At 40.2% G+C, this 14,448-nt stretch overlaps 1 protein-coding gene across 2 annotated transcripts in view; it reads left to right on the top strand.

Moving 5' to 3' along the window:
* Positions 1 to 14,448, top strand: part of kcnab1a (potassium voltage-gated channel subfamily A regulatory beta subunit 1a) — a 131,597-nt gene that overhangs the window by 107,530 nt on the left and 9,619 nt on the right. For both annotated transcript variants that reach the window (XM_014332949.2, XM_005920111.3), the window contains exons 3-8: positions 3,840 to 3,877; positions 10,072 to 10,151; positions 10,701 to 10,745; positions 12,197 to 12,241; positions 13,438 to 13,481; positions 13,640 to 13,726. In XM_014332949.2, the coding sequence (XP_014188435.1) occupies positions 3,840 to 3,877; positions 10,072 to 10,151; positions 10,701 to 10,745; positions 12,197 to 12,241; positions 13,438 to 13,481; positions 13,640 to 13,726 (339 nt within the window). The remainder of the gene's footprint in view (positions 1 to 3,839; positions 3,878 to 10,071; positions 10,152 to 10,700; positions 10,746 to 12,196; positions 12,242 to 13,437; positions 13,482 to 13,639; positions 13,727 to 14,448) is intronic.

Genomic DNA, 14,448 nt, shown 5'->3' on the forward strand with positions numbered 1-14,448 from the left:
GAGAGAGAGAGAATGAGTTTTTCTTTGTGTTTGTGTGTATGTATTATAAAAATAAAAGGCACCATACAAGGTATGAAATACAGGTCAAAATACCAAAAACATGCATATCTAGATATGCATAAATATGCATAAGCCTCAGTATGGAGGTTCATATCCATACATAAATATGGTTATTAACTGATTTTAGACATTTAAATAGCCCCACAGTGTGTCGTTGGAAGGACCAGGGGATTTTTGTTAGTTTAATATACTCACTTCAAACTTTCAGTACCTTTGCTGATTCAGCCTTTCCATTTGCAGCCAGAAAGGTTCAAAATACTGAAAAGAAGAGTGAAGAGGTCGGTTTAAGTGAGACAGAGAAATGCTTCATCTAAATTTGTGCCATCCATCACACTGCCAGGCACCGGACTTGGGTCCACTTCTGAGAAATTTAGGTTAAAAGGACTCACACAAAGCTCTTTCCACAAAGCTGCTTATATTCTCATCATATTCCTCCCCTTTAACTTCTTCTTGCAATCGTATTGGTTTATTTTGGTTTTACTTCACCTGCTTTTTGAAAACAAATTCTAATCTGATAGAAAAGGTCGAGGAAGCCGAAATGAGAAAGGCATTTAGACTTATGTCTGTTCCATTATTATAAATGTTACCGATTTGTTTCTTGATGTGAACAGTTTTTAGGTTTAGAAAAAGGCTCTGCAAGGCTATCAGGTTTATTATTGTTGCATAGCAACATCAAGTGACTCTTCCAGCACTTTCCACTGGCAGCTGCAAGAAAAAAAAAGAGGAAAAAAAAAAGAAAGCTTGTCTTTTTTCAGGGCTTTAATTTCCATCAAACAGAAACGTCAGCTGGATCTCGGAGAGCAGTGGCCTTGACACTAGAGCTCCGCAGGGTTTTCATCCCACGCTGAGCCTCAGACACAAAGCCCAGAGCAGCCACTGGACATCGTCAGCTGTGATTACATTTCCACCATGCTGGAGACAGCTTTAAGGGATGATTGAGCCCACACACAGACACACACAACGTCCAAATGTCGACACGGATATTACAACACACAGCGGCGAACTTTATGCGCACGTGTTGATAAGAAATGACCCGCGCTGTACATACACTGTATAATAAGGATTAGCCCTCATGACTGCACCGCAGGTACACTCGAGGCGTACGGAAGCTGCCATGGTAACATGTGTTAAGGAAGTCTAAAGGCAGCTTTTTCCACCCGCCGCTGGCGTCACTTCACCCAGGCTCCACCTCTGCTTAAAAAACTTTTGATGATGATGTATGTTTAAACCCCATCTTTTTTTTTAGCTCCTTATTAAATCAGTTTCATTATGCACCAAAAAGATCCAATACATCCTCCGGGGGTCATCTGTAAGTTAAACCTCAGTGGAGTTGATGCTGCTGCAATGTATGGAATAATGAGCTGTAGGATATCAAAAGCATCCTGCCTGTTGGGAATGAAGAGTTTCTTCTCATTTCCCGACGCTGCGGTTTGTAAATTGTTTCATGACAGCCGAGCTGCTGAGGTCAACAAGGCCTGAAGAAGAACGACTGCGTGTTCACTTGGTGTGAAATTGGGACCACTAGAGCACGGAGTGGGCAAGAGAATGACGATATAATACATTTAATAAAAAAGAGAGCAGAAATAGGTGGAGACTAGCATGGCCCGGAGGTAATTAACAAATATCCTAAGAAAGAGAGTGATCGGTTGGCTAGTTGGTTGGAGGGGTTGCTTTATTAGCCTCATCACTATTGGAAATGAATACTGAGAGAAAGATAGAAGGACACACCATGTTCTCTGTGACTTACTGAAAGCAATGTTTGTACTAAAAATGATCAAAATGTATAGGTCAGTACATGAAATTCACGTGATCCAAATAAAATGTTTATATGTGTTACAAAAAGAGATCAGTGAGTATGAATAGATGAATAAAATCTAACTGATGCTTGTGAAATGTGTTATGTTCTGGATCAGTATTGGCACTGAAATCGTCCTCTGTGAAGCCCATTGTAAAACTGAAGTACATAGTTGGACTGTGTAGGTCCAGGTGTTTTCAGTCCCATTGTCACAGGTGTATAAAGACAAGCGTGTAGCCATGCAGTCAAGGCTTTGTGAAAGAATCAGTCCTCCTAAAGATCTCACTGAATTCAAGCGTGGAGATGTAATCGGATGTCACTGTTGCAGCAAATCAGTTTACGAAATGTCTCGGACTCCTTCAGAGAAGCTGGATGAGGTGGCTAGGGATAGAGTGGTCTGGGTTTCTCTCCTTAGACTGCTGCTGCCCGATGGATGGATGGATGGATGGTTGGTTGGTTGGTTGGATAAATAACTTTAGGAACCACAGTAACTTAGCCATGGAGTGCTAGACCCTGTAAAGGCAGAGAGTGAGGTTGTGGAGAGGTGCACAGTGAATGAAAGTGACCAATGTTCTGCTGGCTCAGGAACTGCAGAGCTCTAAATCTCCTCTGGCATTAACATCAGTACAAAAACTGTACACAAGGAGCTTCGTGGCATGGATTTGTCATACTTTTACTCAAATAGTGTATGAATAAAAGTATTACCAGTGGAAAAGTTTGGGGAGTGGGGGATGGGGTTCAGGATTATTATTTCTCTTGAATTTCTGAATATTTTAAAGATGTTATGTACAATAGAAGATAGCAAAAATGTGACCTTCTGTTTAACTGTTTAACTGTCTGAACACATTGTCTTTCATAAAGTGGTAAACTTTCTTCAGCCTTTCTTAATGCCCTTGTGATACAGTTGCATTAGGTGACTGTAGCTGCTTGTAGGGTGATTGTGGCGCAGGAGTAGAGCTAGACAGAAAGCTCACTGATGCAGTAAAAAGTGTATGAATGTGTGAATGAGACAGGTTGTATAAAGTGCGTTGAGTGCTAAGGTAGACTAGAAAAGTGCTATTTATGAACCTGTCAATTTACGATTTGGTGACCACAAAAAAACATAATTAGTTATGAAATGTTCCATCAGGGCTTTCTGGTGTTTAGGCTGAAATTGCGATGTTTATTCATCCATGGAATTCAACACATTTTGAAAAAGCAACAGAAGACTGGCAAAGTTGTGCAATGCCTAATCACCATTTTATCCGACACGGTCCATTTTTGGAAGTTTCCTTTAGCTCAATTTAGGAAAAAATATGTGATGACAGTTTCCATGGACCTGCTGCCAAACTTCACAGGTGAACTGCCTCATATCTTGTCAGGCAGCCCAGATTTTCTTGCAACTACCAAAATACACATAAGCCTTTCTGCATTAACAGGTGAGCAGCAGACACTTTACTGATATAAAAAGGTGTTCCTGTCTCTCTGTCTGTCTGGCAGAGTGGGACCCTTTCAGATAGCTAAAACTGTTTTCACTCAATCTGAATAGAAAGCTATGTGCATAATTCCCTGAGGGAATGTGCTGAGGATTTAGTGTCTCCTCTGGTTGTGGCGGCTCAGCCTTTTGTCTGGCTTATCGGTATTGTCTGCGGGACAATCGGGACTGTGGCGTCATTATTCTCACATTCACAAGCACATGAGGACAGGGGATGCAAGGTCTTCCAAATATGCACGGCCGTAGCAAACGAACAGTCATCAGTAAAGACAGAGAGGGCTAACAGGGGCTCACACTAGGTGATACTTCAGTACTGAGCAGCAGCTCTAAACAGGACAGTTTTTCTCTTGGGAACTTGACAGCCTCCCTCGAATGGTGTCACAGCCCCGGGATTAGTTCTGTTTACTTCACGATGTCAAACAAACACACACACACTGACACAGACAGAGAGGGCTGACAGTAAAGAAATGTTCCCTAACAATGAAATGTCTCTGCCTCTCTTCCCTCCAGGTACATGGGTGACATTTGGAGGACAGATAACAGACGAGGTATGAAACGCTTTCCTTTATTTTACATGTCTACTTGATGTCAGTGCAGTCTGTGCATTGATTACACTGATGTACAGTGTATGGCACATTAGACTGGTTGGTGTGGCTTCTTTTTTTACCTATTAAATAATGACACAACTTTTTTGCCTGTCAAATGTTTAAATGCAATTAAATATGCTATATAGAGAAAGCTGCCTTACTTATGGATGAAACAGCAAAAAAGGGTCCAAGTGCACTGATATAGGAAACTGATGAGCCATAATAGACAATGTAGCTTAAAATTACACTCACATTACTGCCCACTTGCCATAAAAAAGGAATGAATTCAAAACTGAATTCCCTTTGAAAATTACCAACAAAGTCAAAAAAGGCTGCAGGCCAAGACAAGTTGGCAGCATTCGAGGTAGAGTGGTCATCCGTAGCCATTTCTGTTCTCCGCTGTTTTATTTCTTGTTTAAAAAAAGAAAAAGATGCAATCTTTTTTTGGGGGTTTTGAATCAGAATAAATACAGATTGACACTGTAAATGATCCACGGCAGAGGAAACGACACGTCCATGTTTTGCAGCGTACTTTATTAATGCACGGTTGCTGTACAAACGCAGTCGGCTGCAGCTCCGCAGCTCACAACCCGACACATACTAACAACAACCATTACAGCAAGACCCAGTACAGACTTAAAGTCGGCGAGGCGTGATTGCGGATGCCGCTCAGGTGCGTCCGCCTCCCCTGCAGTGGCACCGCAGACCACGCCCCACCACTGACACTTCCAGTTATTCTTTTTTCTGTGTCGTATTTATTTGAAAGACTGTAGGATCCTGAAGCAGGTGCAGCTGTGTAGTCCTCCAGGAAGGTTAATTCTTCTAACTACAATCCATCAAACAAAATACAAAGGAGCAAAAACATAATCTGGTGAAGGGATTTTCCATTCTGTACAACAGTTAGAGTCATAAGTTAACCAAAGAACTGTTACTGTGGGACATCTGTCATGACTGCTTTTTTCTGACTGAGTGGTGTCACAGTTAACCTTCAGCACACCATACTGACAGAGCCCTCTAACACCCACAGGCTCAATTACTCCACAGTTTCACTTTGTATTGCTTTATTCCTTTAAAGTCACAGCCTTCACCGATACCTCAGGTTCGATGAGTCGCGTTGTTTGGATCGCAACACTTTGGTCCACACAGGACAGAAAAGGTCAGCATGATGGCTACGTGTGCACACCGAATTCTCCTTTGCACTTATGCTGATGAACTCTAACGTGCTCTGATGTTGCCCCTGGGGTCCCGGTCTTGGTCACCGCACATACGCACATATGCACACACTTAAATTGACACAGAAGAGAACAGCTCTCACCCAGGGGTACGCAGAAGCACCAAGCTTATGTAAGAGCATTATTTTTCTTTCCTTAGGGTTGCTGGCGTTGACTTACTTGGTACCCTCACTCAAAGCTTAGCACCCTTTCCCCCTTCCATTATCCTGAACATCCGCAGTTCAGTGTCAGTAGCATCACTCAGACTCTTCAGGCTGTGACAGCTGGGAGCGTTATGATCAATTCTGGCTGGCTCGTGTGAACGTGGTTTTAAATTTTTAAATCTTCTCTGTAAAGTGATCTATGGTAGGAACAACCAGAAAAAGAAGCTGGTAGGGCAGACAGAGGGTCTCGATGGACATGCAAAAGCAAGAGAACTATCATTACATGCAGTGCTGGTAGGTTAACCAGTCCTCCAGTGCCCTGTTCAATGTCATTGTCATCAAGTCTGCCCTAAATTTGCTAAAACGTCCTCAGCAGGGTTCAGCGTCCCTGTCCTCATTAAGAAATGCACAACAACTGTAGCACACAAACGGAGATAAAAATGCATAAAACACTAATATTTTCCCTTTATTTGTATTCAGGATAATCGTGTAATAACATTATTGATATTGGAAGACATAAATATTAGTATAGATTTTCTAACGCTGGGCAATTTTTGGAGAGCGCGTCTTATCAAAGCGCCTCATCCTCGTCTTAACGATAACACATTCCCAGACAGGCAGGAAGTTCGTGGCGCTGATATTGCTTACTCATTCAAAAAGGGCAAAAGTGGATCCATAAATCATAAAGTGAATTTGAAGACGACGTCTCTTGTTCGTGTCAACGTCGATGCAGTGAGTTTGAAAGGGGAGGAGGCAGCGCAGTCATAAAATCCTCGCTCAAGGTTGTGTGGGTTGTATGTGGGAAGCTGCTGCGGCCTTGATTCTGAGGTTGTGTGGAAATAAAAAAATAAGTCAATTTTTTTTCTTATTATATTCCCTCCGTCTATGGAAATCCAATTGTCTTCCACCTTTTGTGCGCCTGAAGAACAAAAAAGGGGTAAAAAGGAGGAGAGAAGCCTGAAGCCACCCATGTGTTCCTGCAACTTCACAGTGACTCAGTGTTTGACTACAGGAGGAGGTTTTTATTTTATAGACGTGCTGCTTCTGCAGTTTCTGCCTGTTTGTTTTTTTAAAGCATCCCATCATTTGAAGGCCCTCACTCATATTCAGTTCATCTGAAATGCCCAGAAGTCAAAGCAGAAGTGAGTAAGCAGTGATGCTTCAACACCACTGCAAACTTTCTGACTTCACAAATGTCACTTTCGGCTCTTTGGCAGCGACTGGCCTGTTAGCATGTTGTGAGACTCGTCATGAATAAGCAGTCACCCTGAAACTATCGCTCATGTTCTGGTTTAATTCAGTCTGTCCTTGTAACGCTCTCTTCTGCATGTTTCAAACTCTACCAGCAAATAAATGTCAGCTTTAAGTTGTCATCACTTTTAAGTTATGCAGTCCATCTATTAGCTTCTTACTTACCTCATCCTTCATCCTGTAGCTGTTATCTTACCTAAGACCTCCATTCATTCACTTTATTGAAAATGACTCTCCGGTGTGGCCAACAGTTCTGGCATGAGGTTGCTTCCCTGTTTGCACTCAGCAGAGACCAATAAGGGAAAGAACATGCTTTTCATATTCTCTGTAATCCCTCTTCCCAAAATCTTTCTCTCCTTAAGTGACATCTCCTTTCTCTAACCTCTCCATTATCCAGCTCCATCTTTTTATTCTGCTCTGTTTGTCTGATGGCAGTCCAGGGCTCGGAGACTGAATGAGCCATTTTGAAATGTGGACACTGTTATGTCCTTCCTTTATTTCCTTTCCTGGCTGTTCACTGAACCTTATCTGAAAGCACTGGATTTGCATCTGATGCATTTCTTTAAAAGAAGAAAAACAAAAACAAGAAAAAATTAAATATATGAATATATTGTATTGATGTTGGTTATACTAGGCTGAGAAAAAAACACTTATAAAATTACTTTTCAGATAGGGAACAGAAAAAATGCTGTTTGCTGTAAAGAATCATTAAAGACTGGATATAAAAGATGGGCATGGCTCCAGTTGTGGTTATTCCAACTTTTCCTCTTTCTGAGATGATTTTCTTAACTTAATATTCTTAAAATATTATTTTATTTAAAAAAAATTAATTGAACTTTAAAATGCTACACAGGATTTTTCAAAATAAAGTGCTCTGCTACTAGAAAGAGGTGCAAATAAGAAATAAATGGAAATAAATTTTACCCGATGGTGGTTCTGAATATTTTACCTAAACAAACAGAAGCAAATGCAACACATTTATGTAACAGAACAAATTTCAGACTCGTTTTGACCAGTAATGAGACAACGACCTTCTTTGTTTTCTAAAAATGCTTTGATCCTGTCAGTGCTTATACCGAGGCTCACACCAAGGCTCCTGGCTTTTGGTTGTCTCTGAACTCTTGTTGGGTTTAGCTTTAGCTACTTTTTCCCCTTTTAGCGTCTTTAAAATGTCTCTATTTACCCAGATGAGGGGATTAGGTGTCTGGTTAGGTTTGTCATTATAAACATTTTCACGCTAACACTTTTTTATCTCAACTCAGAGTGAAGCACTTTTGTGCTAACAACATATTAGCATGTAGCTGTGAGTGTGAACTGGGCCGATTAACAATCAGTCAGTCTCAGACCTCGGCAGGTAGATCGGGGCGCCTTCAGTGCCTCCTGAATTTTTTTGATTTCTCTGTCAGGTCCACTTGTCACTCTAAAGCTGGTGACATCCAAAATGCTGATCTTGAATCAATAAACTAAATGACTGTTGTCATGGTAGTACGTGTGTCTTTTAAATACAGTCTGTAGGGTGCACCAATCTGAAACACTGGATTCGTTTTTTTCAGTCATGGCATAACATCATTCATGTATGGATAACTGGACAGATAACTGAGAGAAAAGATTACAGGATTTGATTTCCTCTCTGCTGGTATAAAGGCCAAAGATGACTCGCCCAGGTGGTTCTGAAAGTGTTTGCCACTGCAACACTAGAATAAAGAGTCAGCAGCTGCACAATTCTTCTGATTCGTTATAGTTTTAGCAGCTAAAACTACTCAGTATTATGTTGGCAGGAGATGGAGAATGCCTCTCTCTTTTCCTGCTGTAGAGGAGCACCACTTGGATTCCTGCTTTGCTGCTACAAGTAAAAATGCCATTTTAAGACTTTCCACAGCTGGCAATTTCTCCATTGAGAACAGGTGCTGCTGTTTCAACAGGTGATGCTACATTATCTCACCAAGAATCCTTTCTGGGGCTTGCGGTTAACTTTAAAAATGGATTTTAAAGTATAAATGACTGTTTTCAGCTTTGCCTCCGAGCAAAAAGCCCTTGTGGGAGCTGCTGTAGCTACAACATCTTAAATCAGTTTACAAACGCACTTTTTATTGACTTTTATTTTGCTTCCTTTTGGTCCTTTTCCATTTTTTACGACTTTTGTTTCTTTTTGTGTGTGTTGTCCTTCATTTTATTGCCGTTCTGTATTGCATTACGTTACACAGGGGATGTGCCTTCAGCATGTTCATCAAAGGAATGTTAGTTACTAATAGATACTAATAAAATCAAATTTACTATCACTGTATCACACAGAGGCTAGGAATGCTATCCCGCTTCATGCTAGTTGCAAAGTGATGGTTGAGGAAGGCTGAAAACATTTCTCAGAGGAGACGTTATCTCATTCTTCTAGAAGCAACGCCTCCACTGTCTGCCATCACACACACACAAAAACCCACACATACTGTACATGCATTCGCACAAACTCACGCACTTCACGCAGACACCTGAACACAAACACAACACAGCACACCCTTGTGTCACTACAGAACTCCACAGGGAAATGACAGTAAATTCACTTAAAGTCCTCCATGTAATAAAAGTCACCTCAGGGAAATTGGATCTCAGTTAGATGATTTATGGTCACCATGCCTGCAAATTTAAAAAAAAATGCCACACACAAACACACACACTGGCACAAAGCATGAATTAACTAAAGAGAAAAGAGCTGATACGGCCGTGAAGTCGAATGATTTTTCACAGCTAATTACACTGCGGCCCTACTTACTCAATAAAATCTGAATATGAACAAACTTCCAGCGTAGCTACACACGAGTACAGTTCTGCTTGATCAAAATGGAAACGTTCACAGTCGTTCTGAACCAACAGGTGAAGCATGAATATAAAGGTGAGCGTGACTGAGGTGGTTCACTGTCACATGAGGTTCACGTAAATCTGATAACACCAAGCTTACTGACCAGCCAAGAGGCAGTCTGGCTTCTGAAGGTATTTGACTGACATTTCTGCTCCTCTGGACGCTCTCTGTGCCTCACTTCAGCTCAGCCTTTCTTTTGTTAATATCATACTAGCCATTTTGTATGCTCTCTAAACCAGATTATGTGTTATTAAATCGCTCTCGAGATGGTGTGGTCTTTTATATTTGATATATTGAAATACGCCATTGCCTGTAACGTGCTGCGTAAAACTCATTTGCAGTTAAATAATACTCCGAGGAAGCCCTCTGGCTGTAATTCCTCAGCAGTGATTCCTAGATGAAATGCGAAGCTGCACGGGCTGATGATGTGTGTCATGTTTTCCTACTATGAAAGAGATTTGGGTAAATCTTGGACACTGTATCCGTGGAAACACATGAATATTTAAAAGGAAGATATTGATATGCAGGAATAATGCGGCTCCCTCGCAGCCGATTCATCAGTAGGTGCCTGAAGAGGGAAAAAATTGTTTCTTTTTGGTAAAATAAAAACTGCAAACTAACCTTTCTGTATCCTCTCTTTTTTTTTTCATGTGTGTGCTCGATCTGACCGCTTGCCAGGTTGCAGAGCAGCTAATGACGATTGCCTACGAGAGTGGAGTCAACTTGTTTGACACAGCTGAGGTGTACGCGGGCGGCAGGTGGGTGATACGCAGACCAGTGTTTTTGTGTAATGGGCTGCAGATGTCCGGCCTCGCTGTCACCAAAGTGCTCTTACTATAATATTCTCTAAACTGTTAGAAACTATGTCACATTTAGTGTGATTATTCATGAGCTTAAAAGAAGTCCAGACATTATTCATTCAAAATTGTAGGTTTCTGTTCAGGATTGTAGCAATGTTTTGAAATTTCTTGCATGTGTCTGTTCTTTGCTTTTCTCAACCACTGCTACCGTCTCATCTGTGAGGTCTTTTTATTTGTGACCTCACAGATGAAAGTGTATGTCAGAGACCTCGTAATGCAACAGCAAGCACTGCAGTTCCAATAAAAAGACTTCTACTTGTAGGAAGTAGTATAATACGTTTTTGAAGACCCTTTTATTACGCCGTCCAACTGCCTGGTTCATAAACAACCGGTTTGCATGCGGGCCTCTTTTGTTCCTCACTGTACTGTGGGCCGATACTGTGGAAGGAATGTTTATGATTTCAAAGTGCGATTTAATAACAACGCTTCGTTTATATTGCCTCGCAGGGCCGAAATCATTCTAGGAAACATCATCAAGAAGAAATGCTGGAGGTAATGGTGACATTAAAACGTATGATTGCTCCAATACTTCTGCCTGAGAGAGAAACATGGAGAAGGATGATCTGTGTGTGTGTGTGTGTGTGTGTGTGTGTGTGTGTGTGTGTGTGTGTGTGTGTGTGTGTGTGTGTTGCAGATGAAAGATGCATGAAACTGTGTTTTCTTTTTTCTTTTTTCTTTTCCAGTGAGGAATTGTGTTTTGTCTCAAAGGAAAAAAAGGAAAAAATAACTTTTATTAGTATTAATTCCTGCCTTATCATCATAGTTTTGTTTTTCTTTTATTAAATGAAGTTAAATGTCTAGTTTATGGACAATACAGACACAATACAGCAGCGCGAAATAGCTTCCACATGAAAGTCTGCCTGCAGGCATTTTTTCCACAAATTTAAATATTCTTTTTATGGACTTATTTAAACATGCTCATTTTTTTTATTATTGATTGGCTCTGTAGGAGACGGGGAGAAGAGGAGTTACAGTAACATCAAAGGAAGCTCAAATATTGCACATTTATATGTCTGAGTGCAAAAGAAGCTGCACAAAAAGTCGCATTTTCAGATCATAGTGATGTGATACTGTGGGATCACCGCCTGACGTGTTTGATATGAAGCCATAACCTTAACCGAATTTGTCTTAGAACAACAGCATGTGATAAGTGATGGAGTCTCCATGCAACAATAACGCTTGCCACTCTATTAAATGAAGCTATGGAAACATGTATTTGCTAATCATTAGGCAGATCAGTGTCATGCACTGAGCTGCCTACACCAGTCTGTGAGTGCTGTCATGACAAATGGAAAGAACAAGCGCTCTACTTTACACTTCCTGGTCATATGTTGAGAATTCAGTGCCGGTAGCACTGAATAATAATTATAAAGAGCTGCAGGGCATTTATTGATTTGTCCCATGTGACTAAAGTCTGCAAACACTCTCACAGCTCCTGCATTTAATTTGCAACTCTAATGCAGTGAAACCAGAAATCGTGTTTGCTTTTGCTGCCATGTGAGATGCTGTAGAGTTTAATGATTTCACACAGCGCCAGATGTGAAATGACAAGGATGTCATCAAAACTCTTAAGCAAGACGGGCGTAGCATTTTCCCACCTGTTGCGTGGATAGCTCATTAGTCCGACAGTGTGACTAAACATTGAGGAACAACAAGACTGTGCTTTTGAATAAACAACTTAGCAAGGAGGGATGAATTAAAAATGGGAAAATAGCTGTAACAGACATAGTAATGAGGAAAGCTGCAATGTAATTAGTCTTTTTTATAATACAGTCTTACATATATAATACAGAGAAAACCCCGACAATCAGATGACCCCTATGAACAAGCACTGGTCACAGTGGGAAGGAAAAACTCCCTTTTAACAGGAAGAAACGTCACATTATTACAATACAGCACATTGCACTAAATTTGCCTTATCCCGCTTTCTCTTTGCTTTCTAGGAGATCCAGCTTGGTCATTACAACTAAACTGTACTGGGGAGGAAAGTAAGTAAGAAACCCTGCAAACTCTTCACTTCCATGATATGAACTGTAATATTTTTTTAGGTTGTGTTGCTCACAGATTCTCAGTAATGTATTATCTGTTTGCAAAAAAACCCCTTGCATTGCACTTCTTTCATGGGAAACATTTGCAAAGCTCTTTTTAAATCCTGCATTGTTTACAAGAAGGTTGGTATCTGTCTTCTTCTTCTTCCTTTTCCTGTGTTACAACAGAAATAAAATAAAAATATGTCCTTGTACATCTGCGCTCGCAATACAAGCAAAACAGGGACCATCTGACAGAAAGATAGTAGTATTTGAAGATACCTCGAGGATCTTGGGGTAAATTTGCAAACGTGAAACGATTTTTTTCTGGGTCACAGAAATAAAATATTCACAAAACTCATACAAAAAACCCACCTAACCACCTAACTTTGTTCAGATAAATAACAATAAAGCATGTATTTTAGTTAAGTCACTCAATATCATACAAAAGACAATATTTTCTCCTTTTGTCTCTGCTACATTTATCATTTTATATCCTTAATGTCTTTCAAAGCATTCAAACTTTTGCCTCTCTGCACCAAAGAAAGTTTCCTCGTGTTTTCGTGTGTCCATTTATCTCCGTTAACAACCTGAATGGCAACATGTCACGTAAAGTAACAACCAATGGGAGAACCTTCTTCTGAGACTGCAGAGAGAGAGAGGAGAGGGGATAAAGAAATCTACTTTATAGCACACACATCCAAAACACACACACACACACACAGAAAAGAAAGAGAAAGTCTGTCAAGCTCCAAGCCAGAGGCTGCCCAACTGGGTCTTGTGATAAGGAAGAGGTTATTCTCTAGTTTTCAAGCATTTCCTCCAAACGCAGAGTCTGTGCTACGTCTCTCTCCTGCAGAGTCTGGATGCATAATGATGCTGAACAGCTGAGCGTGCGCTGACCTATTTACTTTAAAGAGCCTGAAATGTACATTTGGAGCTCGTGTTTTTTGGTCGCCCAGCGGGGTTCAAAAGTAACTTAAATTGACTTTAAGTCTGCGACGTAAAACCAGTTTGAATTCCCACAATTTCTGGAACTTTTAGAAAAAAAATCTTATTCAGTTTTTTAAGATAAAAAAGAAGTGAAGCTGTTTTTTTGTTGTTTAATTAAGTGCAGTTTATGATTGATGTGATATGTATGTGTTTTATTCGATCAGAGCAGAGACAGAGAGAGGGTTGTCAAGGAAACACATTATTGAAGGTGAGACATGCAAATATAACATCTCCAAAGATGACAAACTTTTTTCCTAAAGAGTGAAATTGTTTAAAATGAGATCACAGTAACATGTTATAAGGTAAAAGTCTTTCAGTTCATTAACCTTTGAGTGTCCTTTGCCCTCGTGTGTGTGTGTGTGTCAGGTCTGAAAGGCTCTCTACAAAGGATGCAGCTGGAGTATGTGGACGTAGTTTTTGCCAATCGCCCAGATAGCAATACTCCCATGGAGGGTGAGTCAGTGTATCAAGATTTCCAACAACATCCAGTTATGAAACTAATCGAATCAGCTGGTTCAGTGTCTGACTTTCAGCAAATGGAACTTTTGCTGTTATTGTGATCGTTTGTAAGATTCATGAAATAGTTGCGTTGTTGCTCCACAGAATCATGTATTTACACTTGCAGAAAAATGTGTTAGCTTACCAGTATCACGGCTGAGAACTGTATATAAAAATAATCAAGTATTGGTGAGTAATTATGTCTTTTCAAAAATAATTGTGATTTTTGACTATAGAGAAGCTGTCGATGAAATCCAGTGTGCAGAAAGCTATTTTCTGTTTGCAGGACAAATTCAGGAAAACCTCAGAATATCTTGTCTAATCTGAAACACTGTATTCGTTTATCACGAGTGTTTGTACAGTGTCTCTGATAAAGAACATATTTACCTAGTGGTGTTAGAGCTACTTATTATTTCTATTATATTGAACTAGAAATGTAAGACTAGTTTTACTTTTGGAAAATCTGTTCTTTAGTATAGCTAAAGTGAGGCAGGCAGTTCTGCATAATTCATTATCAAGAAGTTTCTTATTAACATACATATTAGTAGTCCAGTGGTTCCTCATTAATCATTATAAATTGATTGGGTACTATTGCTTACTGAGGTAGAGCCTCTTAACAGTGGTTTCTTTCAGTAGCTTTTTAATTAGTGCTTCTAAGCAGTCGGTAGAGCTGCTTT

Source organism: Haplochromis burtoni, unplaced genomic scaffold (genome assembly GCF_018398535.1).
Source record: "Haplochromis burtoni strain Fernald_Lab_line unplaced genomic scaffold, NCSU_Asbu1 Contig_38, whole genome shotgun sequence".
NCBI classification, from domain to species: domain Eukaryota; kingdom Metazoa; phylum Chordata; class Actinopteri; order Cichliformes; family Cichlidae; genus Haplochromis; species Haplochromis burtoni.